The sequence below is a fragment of the Manacus candei genome, unplaced genomic scaffold, assembly GCF_025592945.1.
Source record: "Manacus candei isolate 608988 ecotype Guabito, Panama unplaced genomic scaffold, ASM2559294v1 h1tg000050l, whole genome shotgun sequence".
NCBI lineage: Eukaryota > Metazoa > Chordata > Aves > Passeriformes > Pipridae > Manacus > Manacus candei.
Window position 1 is genome coordinate 17,329,951 of NW_026138098.1, and position 20,137 is coordinate 17,350,087.

The following is a 20,137-nucleotide window of genomic DNA, read 5'->3' on the forward strand; positions in this document are numbered from 1 at the left end:
ACTTGTAAAGCAACACTGTTCTTGCAATCATTCACAGTTGTTGCTGCAATCCTAGGGACTGAAGTAAGAGGAATAAATATTATTTTTCGTAATGACTGGAATTTTTATAAAATGCAAACAGTTAATTCAACTGAACTTTTAAAGATCAAACCCTGAAGTCAAAGCCCTAACACCATTTCCTGGGCAATATCTTCAATGTGAATGAAGTGGTCTACAAACAGAATATAAGTTTTTCAGTTCAGAGTTAAAAATTAACAGGATAATTTATTCGTTGACTAATGACAAGTGTGATTAAGGGTATGATCTGAACTCCTAAAATTAAAAGATGCATAAATAGATTTAATTAAATAATAGATTCAATTTTTACTATTGTCATATTTGCCTACTTAGTTCTTTTCTTTGTTAGGTTAACAAGCCCATTGTTTAAATCACTTCATTATAAATCGAGTTTTCTAGGTCCCTGATGCTCTCAGTGTTCTTTCACAGACTCAATTCAGTTGATCTTTATCTTTTTTTGAAGAGTAATGCTTAAACTGGATACAATGTCCCACTCAAAGCCTGGTTTTAGCCAATGCCTTACTTCCTGTGTCTTATAGGTGACATCCTTATTTATGTGTTTGCTTTTTTTGCAGTTGCAGCTCAACCGTTGTCTCACATTCAGGTACAGTGAATCACATACAGTGCATGCTTTTCTGTGACACATTACTTAGTCAGCATCCATCATGTATCTGTGCAGGTGTTTTAGATCTGTATCTTGCACTTCTCTCTATTGAACTGAATCCCATGTTTTAAACTGGTCCTATGAGTGTTTACTTTAACTTGGAATTTGTTTTAGAATCTTTAGAGTCCAAATTGCATCCAACGTGGTATATCTGTAATTCTTTCCAGTTTAGTCTTCTTGTAGGATTCACATAGCAACCACACTCTTAATGTCATTTGCTTAGATGGCCCATTAACTCCTCAGGGATTTGTTTCAGGCTCTCTGCAGAGACAAGGCGACTATGTTTGCCACAGTGCACACTGATCACATTTTCAAAAATAACTTCCTAACCAGCTGACTTTTAGAGCTATAAAGGTTATTCTAAGGTGAAGGGTACAGTAGGGAAAGAGCAGTCAAAATCCAGCTACAGCAGCAACACAGACTAACTAGATTTAAACTGCAAACACAGAACAAAAGTGATTTGAGTAATGTAAGAATGATCCTTCCCTCCCTCCTGCCCCCCCATCAAATCTAGGAGATAAAATTGTAGTTTTTGCAAGAAAATTAATATGGAAGCAATGAGTATCAAAGACTAACATCTGTTTTACTGCAAAAGATGGGTCACAATCATGGAGGAAAATATGTGTCTAAATATAGGTACTAGGAGAATATAGCAAAGATTAAGGAAGATTAATCACTGTATGAGGAGGTTAGACAGGTTTCAGTCTGTTTCATTTTCTTTCCTTAGTTCCTGAGGAGTAATAACTTGTATGAGATTTAATGTAATCTGTCTAAAAAGTATAATAGCAACATGTTCATTAAAACACACAGTAATATTTTCCTCCAAGGTAATAAACTGCTATAAAAGTGATCTCAAACGTATTAGACAACTCCATTTCTCACTGCATAAAGGATAGCAGTGGAATGTGGAAAATGGATGAAGATCTCAGTGTAATAATATATAGCAATTACAGGTGGTCAGAACTTAATTTGAAAGCAACTCCAATGTTTGGCAGACTCATAAGCTGAGGTACATGACATGCCACGTGCTCATTGGAGCCATAGAGGGGTTTAAAGTCACAATGCAGTTCTTTATGCCTCATGGTACCCACAGCCCTCAGTTAGATGCCAAGATTTCTCCTACAGCCCATGGGGGGTCCTCAGCACCCATGAAAGCAATATACACAATCCAGCATGCTGAGAAAGCAGCCACACACAGCTAACAGTCAGCTAAGCCTTGTCCTTCAGAGATGGTTCTTTATGTAATTGCAGGTCAAAAGGAGATATCAGCTTCCACTCGAAATTCTTGGTTGCAAACCCTCTCCTATGGTTTGTTGCCTAAGCCATTTTATTTCCTTCTCATGATCCTCTCTCTCTTGCCATTTCCTCCGCACTCCAAACTACCAACTAGGGAGAGCTCTAAATACAAAATGCAACTAGGAAACAAGAGATCTATCTGAAAATGCTCCTCCTTTCCCTGAACTGGGGAAAGAACTCTACATCCCACCTCTCCTCCAGCAGTCATTCTCTCAGTCTCTGCAGAAGTCTTTCCTTTTTAGGACTTATTGCACAGAAAAATAAATTAACCTCTTTCTTCCATTGAGTCACATCATAGAACGGTTTGGGCTGTGAGGGACCTTTAAAGGTCTCCTAGTACCCCCTCCTGCAATAAGCAGGGACATGTTCAGCCCGATCAGGTTGCTCAGGGACCCATCCACCTGGCCTTGAATGTTTCCAGGGATGTGGCATCTACAACCTCCTTGGGCAACCTGTTCCACTGCTTCACACCCTCATTGTAAAAGATTCCTTCTTTGTATCTAGTCTAAATCTGCTCTCTTTTAGTTTAAATACTACCCCTTGTCCTATCACAGCAGGCCCTGTTAAAAGTTCATCCCCATCTTTCTTATGGGCCTCCTTTAAGTAACAAAAATGCTGCAATAAGGTTTCCCCAGAGCCTTCTCTTCTCAGGCTGAACAACCCTCACTGTCTCAGCCTTTTCTCACAGGAGAGGTGTCCCAGCCCTTTGATGATTTTTGTGGCCCTCCTCTGGACCCATTCCAACAGGTCTATGTCTGTCCTGTGCTGAGGATGCCGGAGATGCATGCAGTAGTCCAAGTGGGATCTCACTAGAGTAGAGGGGCAGAATCCTCTCCCTTGACCTGCTGGTCACACTGCTTTTGATGCAGCCCAGGATACAATTGGCTTTCTAGGCTGCAGGTGCACATTGCTGGCTCGTGTCCAGCCTCTCATCCACTAGCAGCCCCAGTCCTTCTTGGCAGGGCTGCTCTCAACCTGTCCATCTCCCAGCCTGTATTGACACCAGGGGTTGCCCAAACCAAGGGCAGCACCTTGTACTTGATCTTGTTAAACCACATGAGATTCCCATGGGCCCATTTCTCAGACTTGTCGAGGTCCCTCTGAATGGCATCCTGTCCTTCAGGTGTGTCACCCAGACCACTCAGCTTGGTGTCATCTGCAAATTTGCTGAGGGTGCACTTAATCCCATTGTCTGTGTCATTGATGAAGATATTAAATAATATTTGTCCCTATATGGACCCCTAAAGGACACCACTTGTCACCAGTGTTCATCTGGGCATTAAGCCATTGAGTACTATCCTCTGGATGAGACCATCCTACCAACCCCTCATCTGTTAAGCAGTTGACCCATCAAATCCATGCCTCTCCCATTTAGAGAGAAGGATGTTGTGGGACATTGTGTGAAATACTATTTGTTCAGCCCCCCAAATACCCATGTGTAACTGAGGCGTTCTTTGGGGATTCTTTGCCAGATTTTAGCCTACTATAAGCATGGGGGATCTTTGAAGAAGTCACTGTAAAGGAGAGATGACACAAGAAGAAAGCCTAGAGCACATGACACTGTCCAAGTCAGTCTTCATTACAGCAACATTTATCTTGTTGTGTAAAGAAGGCAACATTTTAAATTTGCTCTTTCAACAGCTTGGTCACTGTGCAGGGCCAGGGTGGCAGCTGACATTGGGTGTCCTCTGCACAGCAGGGAGGGTGCTGACACCAGCTGTCAAGAGATGAGCATCAGGGTTCACCATGGTCTGCATTGAGCCCACCATCCTGCCTGCCTTAGGACAGCTGTGGTCCAGCTACCACATTACACTGACAGTATTATGGGCTGGGTAAGATCTCCACATCGATGTAAATGTGGAGTATAAATACAAGAGGTATATGAGTGTGACTATATATATACATATATATATATACCCACATATATATATGCGCATGTCTACCAATAATAGTTTTTCCAAAAGCTTGTGACAGCTCAGAGACAGCTTACACCTCCCCTTCAAGTGCCCTGAGCGAGGAGTATCTCTGCAGTACAGGGCTGGGCTCAGTGTGCCACATGCTCTTCTGGTGATCCAATACTGAGGAGACAGCAGGAATTTGCTGGTAACTTGAGGGCCTTCATCTTTGAGTAACAGAGTCAGAACAATAAGGACTTTGGAACAGATGTACAAAGTTCATCACCCACAAAACTGAAGCATATGTGGATTTTGAGGGCCTAATTCTGACAAGAGATTTCTGAAACGGGGGTCTGTTCTCCCATCCCCAAAGGTGCAGTAACATAAAGCTTATGTCTACGCTCTTATGAAACTTCTGGCATTTTTAAAAAACACATCCTATAGAGAAGACTGTCACCACATTAACAAAAAGTAACCATCCTAAATAATCCACATCGATATTTTACTTCCAAAATGAGAATCCTTTTTAACTTCATCAATTCCAAAGAAAAATAAATAAATCGATTCTAGTCCATCAGGCACACAAGCATTCCCCCCTCAGCTCCCGCAGGGAGATTCCCGCACAGCCGAGCTGCCGCTGCCCGGCTCGGCCCCCGGACCCCATTTCCTCGCCACTTCCCAAGGGAGCCGCAGTCCCGGGATGGCTTTGAGGTACCGGCGTGCGGTTTCCTCGGACAAAGCGTGCGTGTGTGTTTGCGTGTGGGGGAAAATCCCACCAGCCGGTGCCGTCGGGGCACAGCGCTGCCGGCATGTACCCGCGTTGTCCCCCGCGGGCGGTGGCCGGGGAGGGGCGTTGGCGGGGGCAGTCCCCGACCATTGATAACCCCCGTGCCGGGCCCGCCGCGGGCAGCCCGGGAGCGCGGAGCCGCCGCGCACGCCTGTCCCGCACCATCACCCAGCCCACATCGCACCGTGAGTGCCTCGGGACAGCGCGGAGAACACCGGGGTGCGTGGGGGGAAACCGGGTGCAGGGGAAAAGGACGGGGCTTTAGGGGAGCGGGTTGCCCGTGGGCGGGTCTGGCAGCCGAGCGGCAGCAGCGATGCCGCAGCCGGCGGGTGCGGGCTCCCTGCTGGCGCTGTCCCGTCGAGGCTTCCTGGCCGGGATGATCCTGGGACCTCGCCGCCATCGGCGGGCCGTCAGCGGAGCATGAGGGTGGACGGACACAAGCTAAAAACCCCAGGGCTAAAAGCCCCACCCTGGAGGGACAAGCCCGCTCCGCGCCCCTCTGCTGAGACGAGCCCCGCCCGGCTCGGGCTGGCGAGCCCCCGGGGGCTGCGCTCCCACGGGGCGGGCAGAGGGTGGAAGCCGCGGGGGCACCACCCGGCACGGTCCTTGTGTCCACAGGGCGCGGAGAATGCGGCGGGACGGCGGGGCCCGCGCCGGGACGCCCCGTCTCTGAGGCACCGAGGAGGCTCCCGCGGCGCCGAGGATGAGGATGCCGCTGGCGCTGCTGGCCCTGGCCGTCCTGGGGGCCGCCGCTGGCGGCGGGGCGGGCCGGGAGGAGGCGCGGGAGGGCCGGTTCTCCACGCCGGAGCAGCAGCGGTGCCGCTGGGAGCTGCACTCGGCCGCAGGGGCCAGCGAGCTGCGGCTGAGCTGCCGGGCAGCAGGCGGCGGGGCGGCGCGGAGCTGCGCCTACCGCGGGGAGCCGCGGCGCTGCCCGGCCTACGGCGCCCGCAGCCACCAGTACTGGCGGCAGATCCTGTCCCGGCTGCGACGGCGGCTCCATCCCTGCGCCCCGGGAGCGCCGCTCAGCGCCCGCCTGTGCGGGCCGGGCCGGGCACCGCCCGAGGCGCAGCTCCGCCTGCTGCCCGACCCCGGCCCGGCCACATCGGCCCCCGCCCCGGAGCCCACCGAGGACCCCGCGGAGACCTACTGCACCGAGCGGTGGCACTCGCTGTGCAGCTTCTTCGTCGGCTTCTGGGAGGGCTGAGCCGCCCCGGCCCGCGGGAGGCAGCGCGGCCGCCCGTCCCCCGCGCCAGGACGCTCCCGGCATCGCCTGCCCTCACCCACTGCTGCCACTGCCCCCCGACTCTGTCAGCTTTCCTCTTTTATCCCCAATAAAGCGGTAACTATTTTATGACAAGAAGTTCACGTAATTCTTTGTCTCATCGAAGCCCTGTAACAGCTGCAGCACCGTCACGCTGCTGAACAGTGCGTGTGGCACCCACCAGCTAACCTGGTGAGAGCATCTAGGCACAACTCGTGCACTCAAAAGGTTTTCAAAGGACATAAGCACGAAGAGACAGCTATTCCCTCCCCAGAAATCAATTCCTATAAGCCTAGTTACAAGTACAAGGAAATCACACAAGTAGAAAAACAAGCATTTATACCAGAATGAGAAACAACTGAGACTTCACTAGACAGTAAGTCCTAGAAAGATCTTTCTTGCTGACAAAGATTTCATAAGCTACACAAGTCAGTCCAGTCCTTTCTCCACAAAGCAGTTGGTCAACTGACTGTCTTCAAACAGGAACATGAACAGAATTTGGTGAAAAACCAGCTGTGAAAAGAAAGGTTGAGAAACTCAGGAGTACCTAGGTACACAAACTGGATTTGGGAGATGAATGGTATTTCACCGGGCTAACGGCATAATGTTGAAGCAGGCAACTTGTTTTACCAAGGGAGAAAAGGGGTCTGAGATGTTAAATACCTTATCCACACAAAACATGGTACATTTTGTTAAGGAGAGCTCAAGTTTTCCTTGGTCGTGATTTTTCTTCTTTAGACACATCCCACTCAGATGCTAAAAAAAAGGATTGTGATTTCTACAGTGCATACCTGACTGCACATCAACAACTTCTCTACCCTGCTGTCCAATACAGCAGTGCAGAAAGCAGGGCAACACTCCAGGTAAATGTGGGAAGGACTCAGCCCCTTCACTCACAAAATAAGCGGTTGGGAGTCACTTTTGCAGAAACTGGAACTATACCTGTCTGCAGAGAGGTGTTTGGTTAAACGCTTACTTTGGTTTAATTGTTCCACAGAGATATCTCAAAATTACCTCTGCAGTCACTCAGAGGGCTGCTGCTCACACATTTTTCCTGAACCAGAGCACTTGGGCACATTGACAGACTGAGAACAGAGGAGCAGTATCCCAATACAGCAGAGCATCCATCGTGGTCCTCTCACACAAGACCAGTGAATAAACATCAAATCTCTGATGGGTGCAGTAAAATAACCACATAAACCATGGATAAAGCGGACAGGTAAATGTCAAAAATAAAACCCAGTCTCCCTCAAACAAGAGCATTTGAAGGAGCAGTCACATCAGAAGGTACCAAATAAGTTTATTTTTTAACCTGAAGAATTATTTGGGAAAGCAGCTGGGTTAGAAGAGGAAGCTAGCACTATTTTCCCAAGGCTAGCACTCACCAGCTCTCCCACAGAAAAAGACACCTCTGTAAAAGTTCTAACATTACAAATGAGTAAGTGTTTAGTCACGTCATATGTATTCTTATGGCAGCATTATTTACTTTGCTGAATCACAGAATTTCACCTTTCCTACATTGTGTTGCAAAAGTTTGAACTTCACAGCTGAACTGTTGGTGAGCTTATTAGGGCAAAGTGTTATTCAGCCTCACAGTAAGCACCGTGGCCTATAAACATGATGCAACAGAGATAAACCAGAATTTTAACAATTTTAAATTGAACTGAACCCAGAGAAGTACTAAACCAAAACTGTTGCTTATGTAGCTTTGTAAGTGTGTGTCCCTTTGCTATTTCTCCTTTAGCCATTCTTTTGTACTGTTAGTCCCCATGTTTAATAAAAAAGCAATATTTGGCCTGAACCCCCTGTCCCGGCCCTCATTCATGTATCAAGTGCCATAGATAGACTGAGTAGTCACAGTGCAGGTGAGGAGTGGTAGGAGGGCAGCCACAAGAATGGTCCACTCTGCAAACCAGCTCTCCTCATCTGCCTGTGATCCTACACAGCCCCAGACACCTCCCATGACCGGGAACACTTGCAGAGTCTTTTTATAAGGTTTTAAGGATGTCTGTGACAAGGCCACCAAGAAGTAATAAGGATCTGCCCAGTGGATTTCACGAGGCTATGGATTGTTGCACACAGCTCTCAATGCCAAAGGATTTTCATTTAAAACAAGTAGCTGGATGATCCTCAGCAGCACTATGCAAGAACTTGATCATCAATGTATGTGACTTACATGATTATTCTTTTAATGACAGCTCACTTTCACTTCATGTGTATGTCACACAAGCAGCCATAGAGCAGGCTGCTGGCCATAGCATTGCACAGTATCTTGCAATAAAACAAAGCTTTGTTTTACTTCCATGGCACTGTTAGAGCTTGCATTTCTCACCATCAGATGCAAAGGTGGAACACCATGGCAACCAAGCTGATTATCCACATAGCTCTGCATTTAAAAACCCAACTAGGAACTCTGAACAAATTCATTGTTTACCCAAGAGGGAGAAGAAAGAAGAGGGTCTCTAGCTCTCTGTTTAACCACATTATTCCCCCGATTCTCCAAAAAAGCTCAAAATCTTCCTTTTAGCACCACCAACTAATGAAATACAACAACCCAAAAGACTGTATTAATTGCATTTACTGTGGTTAATAACACCAATGCCTAGAGCTGAATAGCAACAAATATTCAGTTTGTCTACTGAAAAACTGAACTGCAGACCCTAAGGCTGGAAAACTATAGTGAGATCCTCAGATTTGTTTTTTAAGGTGGAAGACCATCGCTTTTTGCTTCCTATCTCAACATTTTTATCCTCCCCCATGGTTAGGTAACAGCTGATACCACTAGCTAAGCCAACCAAAACTAGGAATGCTTTGTAGCCAAGATCTTCACTTCCAACAAAAACTGTTTCTTTCCAGTCCTATGGCAGCTCCACAACATGTATTTGTCACACTCCACACACAGCCACTCCCACTCCCCACCATCCTGCTTTCATTCAGGCTCCCAAATGTGTCTACACATCCACTCTGCAGCCAACCTTACCTCTGCTCTCCTGTTGCAGCTGTGGTGGCCCCTCATCATTTCTCTGGTTCCTCTCTTGGCTGGCTCCTGTCACCTTGTCTGTCCCTCCTCAGCTCCTCCTGACCACCTGATGTCCTTAGCAAGAAGAGCCAGTGTAGCCAACCTGATAAGCTCTTTCCTCCCAGAGGAAGGTGGTCCTGGGCATAATTAATGAGAAGGCACAACACCTACATGCAGCTGCTGCTTGAGTTGTCATCACAAGGGTGCTGCCAGTTTGACATATCAGGACACTAGGTCTGTTTTTCAAGGATAAATGAGCTACCTTAAAACAAAATCGATTGATATTTTAGCTTCTGGATATTGAATTCTGGGAGCTCTAACTCTGGAAATTTTAAGAGGTAAAAAAATATAGAATCAGCTATATTGCCATATTGCACACGCAGCATTGTTTTCTTTCCTTTGGCTACTGAACTTATTTCAGTGTCTGCAGGTTCCAACAGAAGCTCAAAAGCTGTCAATACCATTGCTTGATTTTCTTTTGGAGAGAAATCAGTGATGATGAATCTGGGTATGCATTTAGTGCAGTTGGCTCTAATTAGTCTCCTTATACGTAGAAAACTCTTGATCTTATTAAATAGCAAACTACTGATCTCTCTTTCATCACTTTCTGATTTTGAAGGAACAATTACAAGATATTACTCATTTGCAAGGTTAGAGCAGGCAATAATATGTCTTGCTGTGTGTAACAATCCCTTCCTATAAAATGACATCAGAAAATTAATAAATTAAATAAATCTTTGTTGATTTTTCATCTCAGCCATGCCTTCACACTTCCTCTGAATTCACAGGTTCAACAAGTGAAAGCTGGTCAGGCAGTCATAATTCCACCCTCATCTCTACCAGCTGTACTTGCCTGTGTTTGTATATTTACTGTTTCTACATCTGATCATAAGAATAAGGCAGAGGCACAAAAAACCCAAGCAACTTTTCAAAAGGGATCTGTTTGGATAACGGAACCTGAAGTCTTTGGGCATTTCTCTTTCATTGCCTCTGACATATTTCAGGCTCTCCCTTGTGCTGTGAGCTCTGTCTGAGACTCACTGTAAAGCTGAGCAGCACATGAGGTGAGTGAATGGCAGGCTTTGTCAATTTGCCAAACACCAAATCCCTTCCTTTGTAATAATCTGGATTTTTAAGAATTCCAAGCTCAGTTCATGAACACAGTTACATGAAAGAGGCTTTTAACTGTACAGTATTACAGAGTTTAAATTAACTCTCCCAGCCATCACACTCCTTCTTATGTGGAAGGGATCTGTTAAGTACAAGCATGTATAAAATATCTACAGCTTTAGAAATAATTCAGCGTTTTAGGGCTTAACCTCGTTTGGTATGTGCTGTGCTTTCTGAAGTGTGTACAGGCATTGCTGGGCTCTCGGAAAGCAGATATTTTGTCCAATTTATTTCAAGCCCTGAGATGGTTAATGATGCATATTTCTTCAAGGGGGGAGAGGGTGTGAGAGGGGCAAGAGGCACAGCCCGAGCCCAGCCCACATTCCCGATGGCTGAATAGCAGCATGGCCTGAGCACAGGGCTCTGATTTTAACTGTCCACTCCAGCCTTCCCACGAGCAGCTTCCATCTCCCCCAGGCTCCCATGCAGCCTCAGTCAACATGGACAAACACTGAGGGCTGGCCCCTGGGGTCTCAGCACACCAGGGAAACACACAGCTGCTTCACTGACAGAAAATAAAAAATTACATATATAAAAATATATATAAATTCTATCTATTTCTGTGTATATTTCAGAGCTCTGTCCTTGCTGCTGGCCCGTGTACCCTGGACAGGTACATGCATTTAACAACAGCCCAGTGCCAACCTGTGCCCTGGGCACAGGACCCTGCTGCCCACTGGGGCACTGCCCGAGACACTGCACCATCACCACGCCAGCACCTGAGCCCTGCAATTCACTCACCCATTTTACATCCACTGTAGACCCACTGGATCAGCTGGAGAAGTTTTGTGTTAATCTGTAGAGGAAACCTAGGAATAATCGCTCCACGTAAAACAAGACTTCTTGGGATTTAGTTGTAATAAATTTTAGACTCTAACATGATGTTATTTTCTATTTAGACTGCCATAAAATGAGAAAATGTTTGATGAAAGTGTCATGGTAAAGCACAGAATTAACTAATTTCTTATTACGTGTTCACAAAGTACTGAAGTATCTATTTAACAAAGGACACCATAGGACAAAATCTGGTCCAATTAAAGAGATCCAAATCCTGAAATGTAAAATTGTATATAGTATCTACTTCAGCACACATTCTTAATTGAATAAAAAACATCTTAAAGCATTTTATTATGCAAATAATAAGAGCCCTTTTTAATCTGAGTACTGGATTCAGCAGATTTTGTCACACGAATAAATGGAAGTCCTAGATCCCAAAATGTCTATAAGGTTTGAATTCTTGGTTGAAAAGGAGCATAAATTCCTACAGTAAAAAAATCCTTCAATAATTTCTTTTTTTTCAGACTGCACTAGAAAATACATGAGATGTATTATCCTCAGAGTTAGTTTAGTGAAAAGCAGGAGAAGAAAGTCTAGTGGCTAACTTTTTAAAGCTATGTTCCTTTTCAATTAAAAATGTACTGTGCACCTCTCAAAGTCACCATGCTTAGCAACAGCATGATTTGCCCTAACAGGAATAAATATAGCCTCAACTCCATGTGTTTGCTGCTTCTTTTTTAATTTTAAGAGCAAAACCTTTCAAAATTATGAATAAATTTATCACTAGTATTCTTTTGATGGGAAAAGAGTAACAAGACAGCCACACAAGGGAGTGTTATTTCATGTTAGTCGAGACAAGATGTTGAGGATTTAGAGCTGATCTTTTGTTTCTGCTCAAAGACAAATGGTATAAAATTTATATGCATGCTTCTGTCCTGACAGCAAAGGGCTTCAGCACGACTCTCACTGAGAGTTAATGGCTCTTGGGGATGCTGCTCTCTAAAGTCCCTTGGCATGAAATGGTCTCTTGCAATTCATCTCCTGTTAATAGCAGCTCCAAGGCTACAGTCTCTCTCTCTCTTTTTTTTTTTTTTTTTTAAGTTCTTTTATCCCTGACTGAGCTGCCTGTGTTCCCATTGGATCCTGGAGGATGTAGTGTGAAGGTTTTCTCCCCTCAGCTCTATTCTCTTGCAGCCCTCAGCAGACGTCGGGGGCAAGCTGGAGGCCCTATGGAAAGTGGGACCTGATGTCATCCCACCCAGCACGGGGCCAATGAACGTCCTCCAGCGCCCGGCCCCGCCACACACGTACACATCACCAGCATCCTAATCGCTTCTGGGGGCTTTTTAAAGCTTTATTAGCCCATGGTAAATAGCAGCTGTAACGTGACCCTTTCTTTCAATGGATGTCTCTGAGCAAGGAACATTATGGTGCCATAGTCATGTAGGAAAACAGCACCAGGAAACAAAAAGTAGTTTGGTTTAAGAAGTTATTATAGATCTAAGGGAGATAAAGCTTCTATTTTCATTTCTGGGAGATGAGATAGCCCTGGGGTAGGGGTCAGCCACATGCAGGGGGCACCTATGGGGACAACACATGGCTGGGCCACCAAGAGACTCCAGCTGGCCCTTTCTGCCAGCATCAGCATGGTGGAGAGAGCCCAAATCACCTGGTAACAGCTGCCTTCTTCCTTTTAATGTGCCCCTGTGGTAAACATGGCTTAGTAAAGAAATAACATCACAAAACTAGGAGTATGCACCTAATGCTAGCACAATACAATGCCACAGTTTGCTCTACTTTTCATATGGGTCCTCATCTGCCCTGGTTGTGCAGATGTTTCATTGCCTTCTTCGTGCTCTTTGCTGCCCAAGGAGATCAGACTCTGATGCTCATGTATATTTCTGCCCACAATTTGGAGTGGTGGGACTCTCAGGGATGCTAATTCCTTTCAAGTTATTAAAACTAAGGTGCCACTGTGAAATAGACTTCTTGCTGGAAATTTGGAGCTAACCCCTGAATGAGGTTAATGAAAATATTTCCATCACACATCAGTTGCAGTAAAAGTAATATGCTCTAGAGAGGAAGCACCCACAAACTTTAAATCAGAGTGGAAGTGAGCATAAAAAATGGAGCAGGTAACTCAGAAGAGAAGACTGGAGAAGTCATAATTACCTGAAGAAGAATAGCTCATTTATTTTTTTATTATTACAGCCTAAGTAAGGAGTAAGTATATATAAGTACTCTTTGTAAATTTGAGACAGCGATTTGTTGGATACCCTCTCTTTTCTAGGCACCTTGGAAATCCTGTTCAGTGCCTGCCTGTGCAGCTCACCCGGTTATCTCACACCAGTGCTTTCAGTGACAGGATTATAACAGTGCATCTAAGCTGCATTTTATGTCCTCCACTATCACTCCTACCCATGATGGTCACTCTTGGTGGCCTGTATTCTTGTACAGCATCTTCCAGCACTGGTCGTACTCTCACCTCACTAGCTCTGTCACCCCACAGGGGCTCCACCAGCCCCCTCTCCCTCCCCTGCTGTCAGCCTTGCCCTGTGCTGCCCAGGGCTCAGTGACTCCAGCCCAGACCCTTCCCTGTCTCCTGGGAAGGGGACAGTGTCCTGTGCCACTGCTCAGGCAGACCACTGGGAGCTGTTGAGGGGTGTGTGGCCATGGTCACTCAGCACACACAGCAAACTGAAGCCATTTCCAGTCTAGTGACAAGCACAGGCTATATTTTAGCAACACTGGATGATCATAATTGGAAAAAAAAATAAATCATGTGGTCTAAGTCCTTTGTGGGGAGGGGGTGAAGGGACAGGAACAGGCATTTAATGCTAACGGAGTTTTCATCTAAGTTTCTATTGATTAAATTAAGATTTCCAAGACCTTCAATAGTTGCTTGAGGCTCTAGAAAGGTAGCTTGTGTCAGATCTTGTCTCTTTAACTCCTAGGGACAACTTTTGTGGCCTCTCATAGAAGTGCATTATCATTCAACTTTGTGTGTGTCTGCATGAACTCACCCCTAGTGAAGAGCATCCTGCCCCAAGTGAAAAGGCTTATTACAACTGCTGCTGCTCTTGATTCACATTAAGATTTGTAACAGGAAGAAGTCAGAGCACGAAATATGATTTCTGCTAGGTCTCTTAAATCAACACAGCTGTGTCACTGCCAAGAGTGACTGGAAAATGGTAGGATGTAAAGGGAGAAAGCCCCTGCTGCATCCAAATCTATTAAAATGAGCCACAAACACTGTACTAATGTGGTAAGTCAGGGCAATATGCAAATGGCTGCATGTCCCAGAAACCCTAATCCTATCAAGAATGCAGAAGATGTTAATTTAACCATCTTTCACAGCTCATAAATCTATCTGAGGCAAAGCCAGGCTGCCAGATGTCATCCACTAGCCCTTCTTTGAGGCTGGCAGTCTCAGCATAGACACCCAATCATGCCTCAGTAAAGACCAATAAAGAGCATTGTTTGTGTGGCCCGAGAGCAGCTTCTCACATTTTGCTACAATAGAGGAAAACAGTGGGAAATGCGAATGACTGATTGGCAGAACTGGTGGTCTTGGTTGTCCTGCTTTCCATATACAGAGCTATAGATTTCACATGCATTTTACATCACTAGCATGCAGATTAGTGTACCTTGTTTTTAACAATTAGTGCTGTATTAGTGGTGTCCTCAACTTAGATTTTAAATCCTAAAATATAAATACAAGCTGGACACAGTTCCTTTACTCTCAGGCTGATACTCCTTATTTACTTCAAACTACTTTAAATGGTAAATAGCTTTTACATGATGTGATCTTACTCTTATGATTTAACATCAAAAATATATAAAAGATATAAAAAATATATAAAAGACTTCTAGAAAGATATACTGATTTTATCCTTCTCAAGTACAAGGTTTAAAATTACGAGTTGCAATTTGGGTTCTTTAACATCAGCCAGATTTAATCCAATTTTTACAATGAAGGTGGTAAAACAGTGGCACAGGTTGCCCAGAGAGGTGGTAGATGCCCCATCCCTGGAAACATTCAGGTTGGATAGGCCTTTAGGCAACCTGGTCTAGTTAAAGATGTCCCTGCTTGTTGCAGGGGTTTAGACTAGATGACCTTTAAAGGTCCCTTCCAACCCAAACCATTTTGGGATTCAATGATAATTTGCTTTTACAGGATGTATACTGAAAGCACCACAGCAGATATTTTGGTGTGAAGTTACCTGGGAACAAGGTGAATGAACTTCACTTTTATGTGAACTGAGAGTTGGGCTGAAAAAATAAACTAGGAAAATTATAGATTGCTGTAGAGAAACAGAGATTTCCAGCAATGAAAATGACACAACTGTGCTGTCTACAGATACAGAGATCCCCATGGAAACTGCTGTTCATTTACAATGTGTATATTCCTGTCACATGCCACCCTCATCACCCAAAACATTTTAGATCATGAAGCTCCAGCCAGACAGAACAGACTTCTAGTGCTTCTTCGTTTCAGGTAGAGGATCTGTAGAGGGGCAGGCTCTGAACCAAGAAGCTGAGGTCCTTAATGCCAGCAAGTCCCTGCTGTCTGCAATAAGGGAGAAGGTGCTGATGTGAGTCTGAGCCTCCCAGGTGATGCTGACTGCAGTGGTTTGACCCCTCAGCATCGCTCGGGGAACAGAGACAGATTATCTGGATGCCTGAACTACCCACAAGTCCCTCTTGATGTGAACAAGCAAAAGCTTAGTTCAGGAAGTAAATTTTAGAGACAAAATGTGTTCATAGCCTTGCCCCTATAGTATTACCTGCCAAACTCCATTCAGATTTCAGTATAAGGTAGAAACAGTGATAATAAAGTGAGGCTTTTTTCAGGTAGCCATGGTTAAATAAATAATTCTGATGGGTCAAAAGAGACAAAATGGTACAAAAAAAGAAGAAACCTGAATAAAGTCAGTTTTAAAACTAAAGGACATCACGAATTTGCTTGGGAAATCCTGGGTACATTTGACCTTCAGAATTAGATTGACAGGGGAGATTTAATTGTGTCTTGAGATGTCAGCTATTCTGCTTAATAACCTTAAAACACCTGTATTGCAAAATTAGGGTATGTGTAGTTATAGTTCTGATTAATTTTTCTGAAATTAACAAAATTATGAGACAAATTTGTGTTTACAGATACAAGACAATTCATTATGCTAAAACTAGTAGGTCAGCAAGTCCAAACCCACTATTTTAACAGTATTTCAAGTAGGTTGAAGATGCTGAACCACAAACTCCACAAAATCTGTACCATAAAATCAGTCCAGTGAAGAGATATATTAAGCATTATTTTGTAAAGTTTTTTCTTTTTTTAAAGGAAAATATGTTATTTATTGATATTGCCATAAAACATCTGTAATACATAACAATGTACCCTATTACACAATTAATAATATTTAAGCTATTAATTGTACAACATCACATCATTACTCTTCCTTCTTTTCAAAAAAATGAACAAACCAAGACCTGTTATATGAAATATTTATCTCACACATTTTGTTAAACTCCTTTACTGAAAAGTGGCATTTCTGGGGATGGGAAGTCTCAGAGAGTAGGCACACCTAAATCTGTAACTACTATTTTATGGACCATGCTGTATGAGTCCTTGGCTTTTAAAAGTTGCCACATCTATTTCATATTCCCTGCAAACAATTGTCCTGCTTTCAGTATTTCTGCTGGACTCCCTACAGCAGCCACACGGTACTTATATAAATAAAACTATCAGGAGCTTTTAATCATGTCCCTGAATAAATCTATTTACAGTAAGTATGAAATATTCCTTTTGACTGAAATATTCCATTTAATTGGGCCAGGTCTGAATTACTATTATTTATTTCTGTATTTTGTAAACATCTGTTCTTTTTTTATTAGTGTTTCCAAATTTATAATTAAGTGCACTTTTAATGGCAGGTAATACTTCAGAAGTGCCTTGGAATACGGTCTAATACACAATTACATAAAAAAAGCAGGTTTCCATATTGTTTTTGTCCAATGCTATCCATAATGAGCTATTGCCATGAGAATTCCCCCCGGGACTAGCACTACTATTGAGGATTGCTTAAAATGAACGAGCACCAGCTCATCATTCTGCCACTCCACTTCATTTTGAGTCTGATTATACAAATGCTAAGAGATTTTTAAAGATATTTTAAATGCTTACATGGCATATATAAATAGGACGTTGGATTGAAGGCTCAGTGTAAAAGTTTTTTACTTCAGAAATTCAGCAATCTGACATAGTTAAGAGCAGCACTTTTCTCTATTTTTGTCTCCTCATCAAGACACTGCCTTTCATTCTAATTTAGTGTAGATTCTGGTATACCACTGACCAGATTTTCTCTGTTAATGAAGTTGCCACCACTCTGAGATGCTCAGTCAGTTCCACACACACACACTGACACACCCCTACCCCACTCCCTTATTTTTTAACCTCATTTTTTCATTCCAGGTCTGTTCTGCACCTTTAGAAATCCATCTTACTAGTAATATACTAAACTGTTCTCTATTTGTAGAGCTTTCCTTCCAATAGGAGAACATTTTCTTCTCTTAAAACCTACGGTTTTGCAGTTTCTAGCGCATTTTAACATTCCTAATCTTTCAAAATAAGCTTTACCATTAGTTCATTTAGTTTGAAGTCAGATTTATTTCACTGTCTGATTATTGGTTTTAGAATCTTTGCATTAAATAACACCTTCTACACTACGTACTTCAGAGGCCTTATGTTATTACTGGGACTATGTTATCTGTGACACTGCCCTTATCTATAGAGTTTTTTGATTATTCATATAGTTTTTTTATTATTTATAAATTGTTAGGTTTTGGTGACCAACTGCTAAGTAGGTTCTTTCCCTAAATCCTGAATTAGACTTTGTTCTCTGAAAACAACTACTCTAATGAATATTTACTATTCAAAGTAAAGCTCTTTAATTCAAAATCTAATTTGTTCATTGCATGTTTTCAATGCTTCAGTAAAATACTTTCAAATAGGGAATCACTATCAGGCACTGGTCATCATATACAGGTTTGTTTATTTATTTATTTATTTATTTATTTAAAGATGACACTTTTGGACTGTTTAGAAGCTCATTCTAACATTAATTAAAACAATACTTAATGTAACTGCTGTCAGCTTCTACTTTGACTACTTCAATAATTAAAAGCTATTAGACACAATATCCTCCTCAACTGGGTCATAAATATTATATACACTAGTTGATTTACTGTTACTCATTTTTCCAACAAACTCTGTTTTTCCATTTTTTTTCTTGTAATTTCAGTTCTACTTACATATCAATCCTATTTACTTGCTTAATTCATTTACCCGCTTCTTTATTAGGCTAGTAAGAAATTCTCCTTCTATGCACATCTACTGATCTCACAAAATTGAATAAATGTCCTGTTGTGAAATAAGCTTCCAAACACATTGCTAGAAAATGTTGCCTTTTAAAGAGCAGCTAAACAACACAAAGCCTTACAACTCTAGCCCAGACTATTACCAAGTCTATTTCTCAGGCTATTTCTACGAGCTTCACCGTTCCATATTAATCCTTTCCCACATGTACCATCCTGGATCTGTGCACAGTATTATCAGCTGACATGAAGCTGCTTTTCCAACTCTAAAAGGCCTCAATCAAATGTTCTTAGGCACTAGTGCATCTTCTTTCGCTCCTTAAACAATTTACATTTATTTTAAATGTTAAGGTTGGCAAATACTACTCCCATGATCTTATGAAAACTCTTAATGCTTCTAACTTAAAAAACTTTGCAAGCAAGTGTTCCCCTGGCTGTGCCACTGCACACCTAAGGAACCACCCCAATTCCCTTCACTGCCACCCATTAATATCCCAGTTGAAACATAAGTTTAGCAGTTTTATCAACATTACAGATGGAGAGATGGATCTGAACTCCAGGTGTTTGTGTCAAACCAATGTTTTGAAGAGCTATTGCCTTCAGTTTTTAAATCCTATTTCTTTTCTTGCACACATTATTTCGTAGGTCTAACATTAATGTTTTGAATTGGCTGCAACTTTCTCCTTCTAAACACGTGTGTTCTTTTCAGAAGAAGCTGTTTTGAAATCCCTGTAATGTCTACACAATGCCTGTTTGCTGTTTGGGAAGTTTATGTACCGTGATTGTCTTGGCCATCCCTAATAATTACAATAGTTATTCCTACCATAACTTTTTAGTGCTTGTAGAATTTGCCTTTCTTTTTTTGCAGGTTATTAGTTCTTTTTCTATCTCTCTGCTCCTGTGTCTTCTCTCAGCTACCAACCTTGCGCCTTTTTAGGGCAGAACTTGTTAGCTTCAAACCAGTCATCTACATGCTTTTTCTTTCTGTTTGGCATTCTGTTCTGGCTCCCCTGGCTCTAGTGAGCCACAGGGAGGGGAAAGAAACCCCTTGGTATTCTCAGAAATACCACTGCTTATGCTTGCTGAAGAGGGGCAAAAAGAAGGACACACCTCCCCCTGCGCCCTCAACTTTGGCATTTCCCTCGCTGACACCACCTCCACCTCCTACTGCAACTTCCGTGGGTGCAGGAAAAGCACAGCTCCTAGAACCACCCAGTAGCAGACCTCAGTCAGTCTCACTGTCAGGTCACTGAAGGCAAGAAAGCAGACTTTGCTGCAACTGCTGCTTTACATGAATACCAACCAAGCCTTTATACCGTGGCTTTTTGTTTTTTTTTTTAACTGGAAGGCAGAAGGCAACTCACCTCTGGGGTTCTGTTGTTTACAGCAATAGAGCAAGTCTGTTTTATTATGTTAAGTTCAGGATGGGTAGAAGGGGAAATGGCTCCTAGGCTGCAGCACCCTCACTGACAATGATGGTCTGCTCGAAAAGTCACTTCTAAACTTTTTCTCAGCTCCTTGATAAATGAAGTGAGGGAGTGAGCAAGTGCGTGTGTGTGCTCATAGATACACACATGGTTAGCGAGCAAGTTCAGTGCAACTCCTTTATAAACAGTCATTTGCACTCAAAATTAGCGCCAACATACCTCTTAAACAGGCACTGTAAGGATAATTTTAACTTTTTCAATTACATGTAATAGAAGAGTCTGGTGAAATCATTATTTGATTTCTTAGAACTAAGGTCTAAGATATGAGCTAATTTTTTAAGAAAAAGACCTAATATTTTCAATTTGCTTAGTTGCACCACTTGTTTTTATAGTGATTACTTAATTAAAAAAAC

General features: G+C 43.1%; 1 protein-coding gene across 1 annotated transcript; it reads left to right on the forward strand.

Moving 5' to 3' along the window:
* Positions 1-5,402: 5,402 nt before the first annotated feature.
* Positions 5,403-6,011, forward strand: FGFBP3 (fibroblast growth factor binding protein 3). Its single transcript, XM_051800601.1, has one exon. The coding sequence runs from the start codon at positions 5,403-5,405 to the stop codon at positions 5,901-5,903; it is 501 nt and encodes a 166-aa protein (XP_051656561.1). The 3' UTR covers positions 5,904-6,011.
* Positions 6,012-20,137: the final 14,126 nt, after the last annotated feature.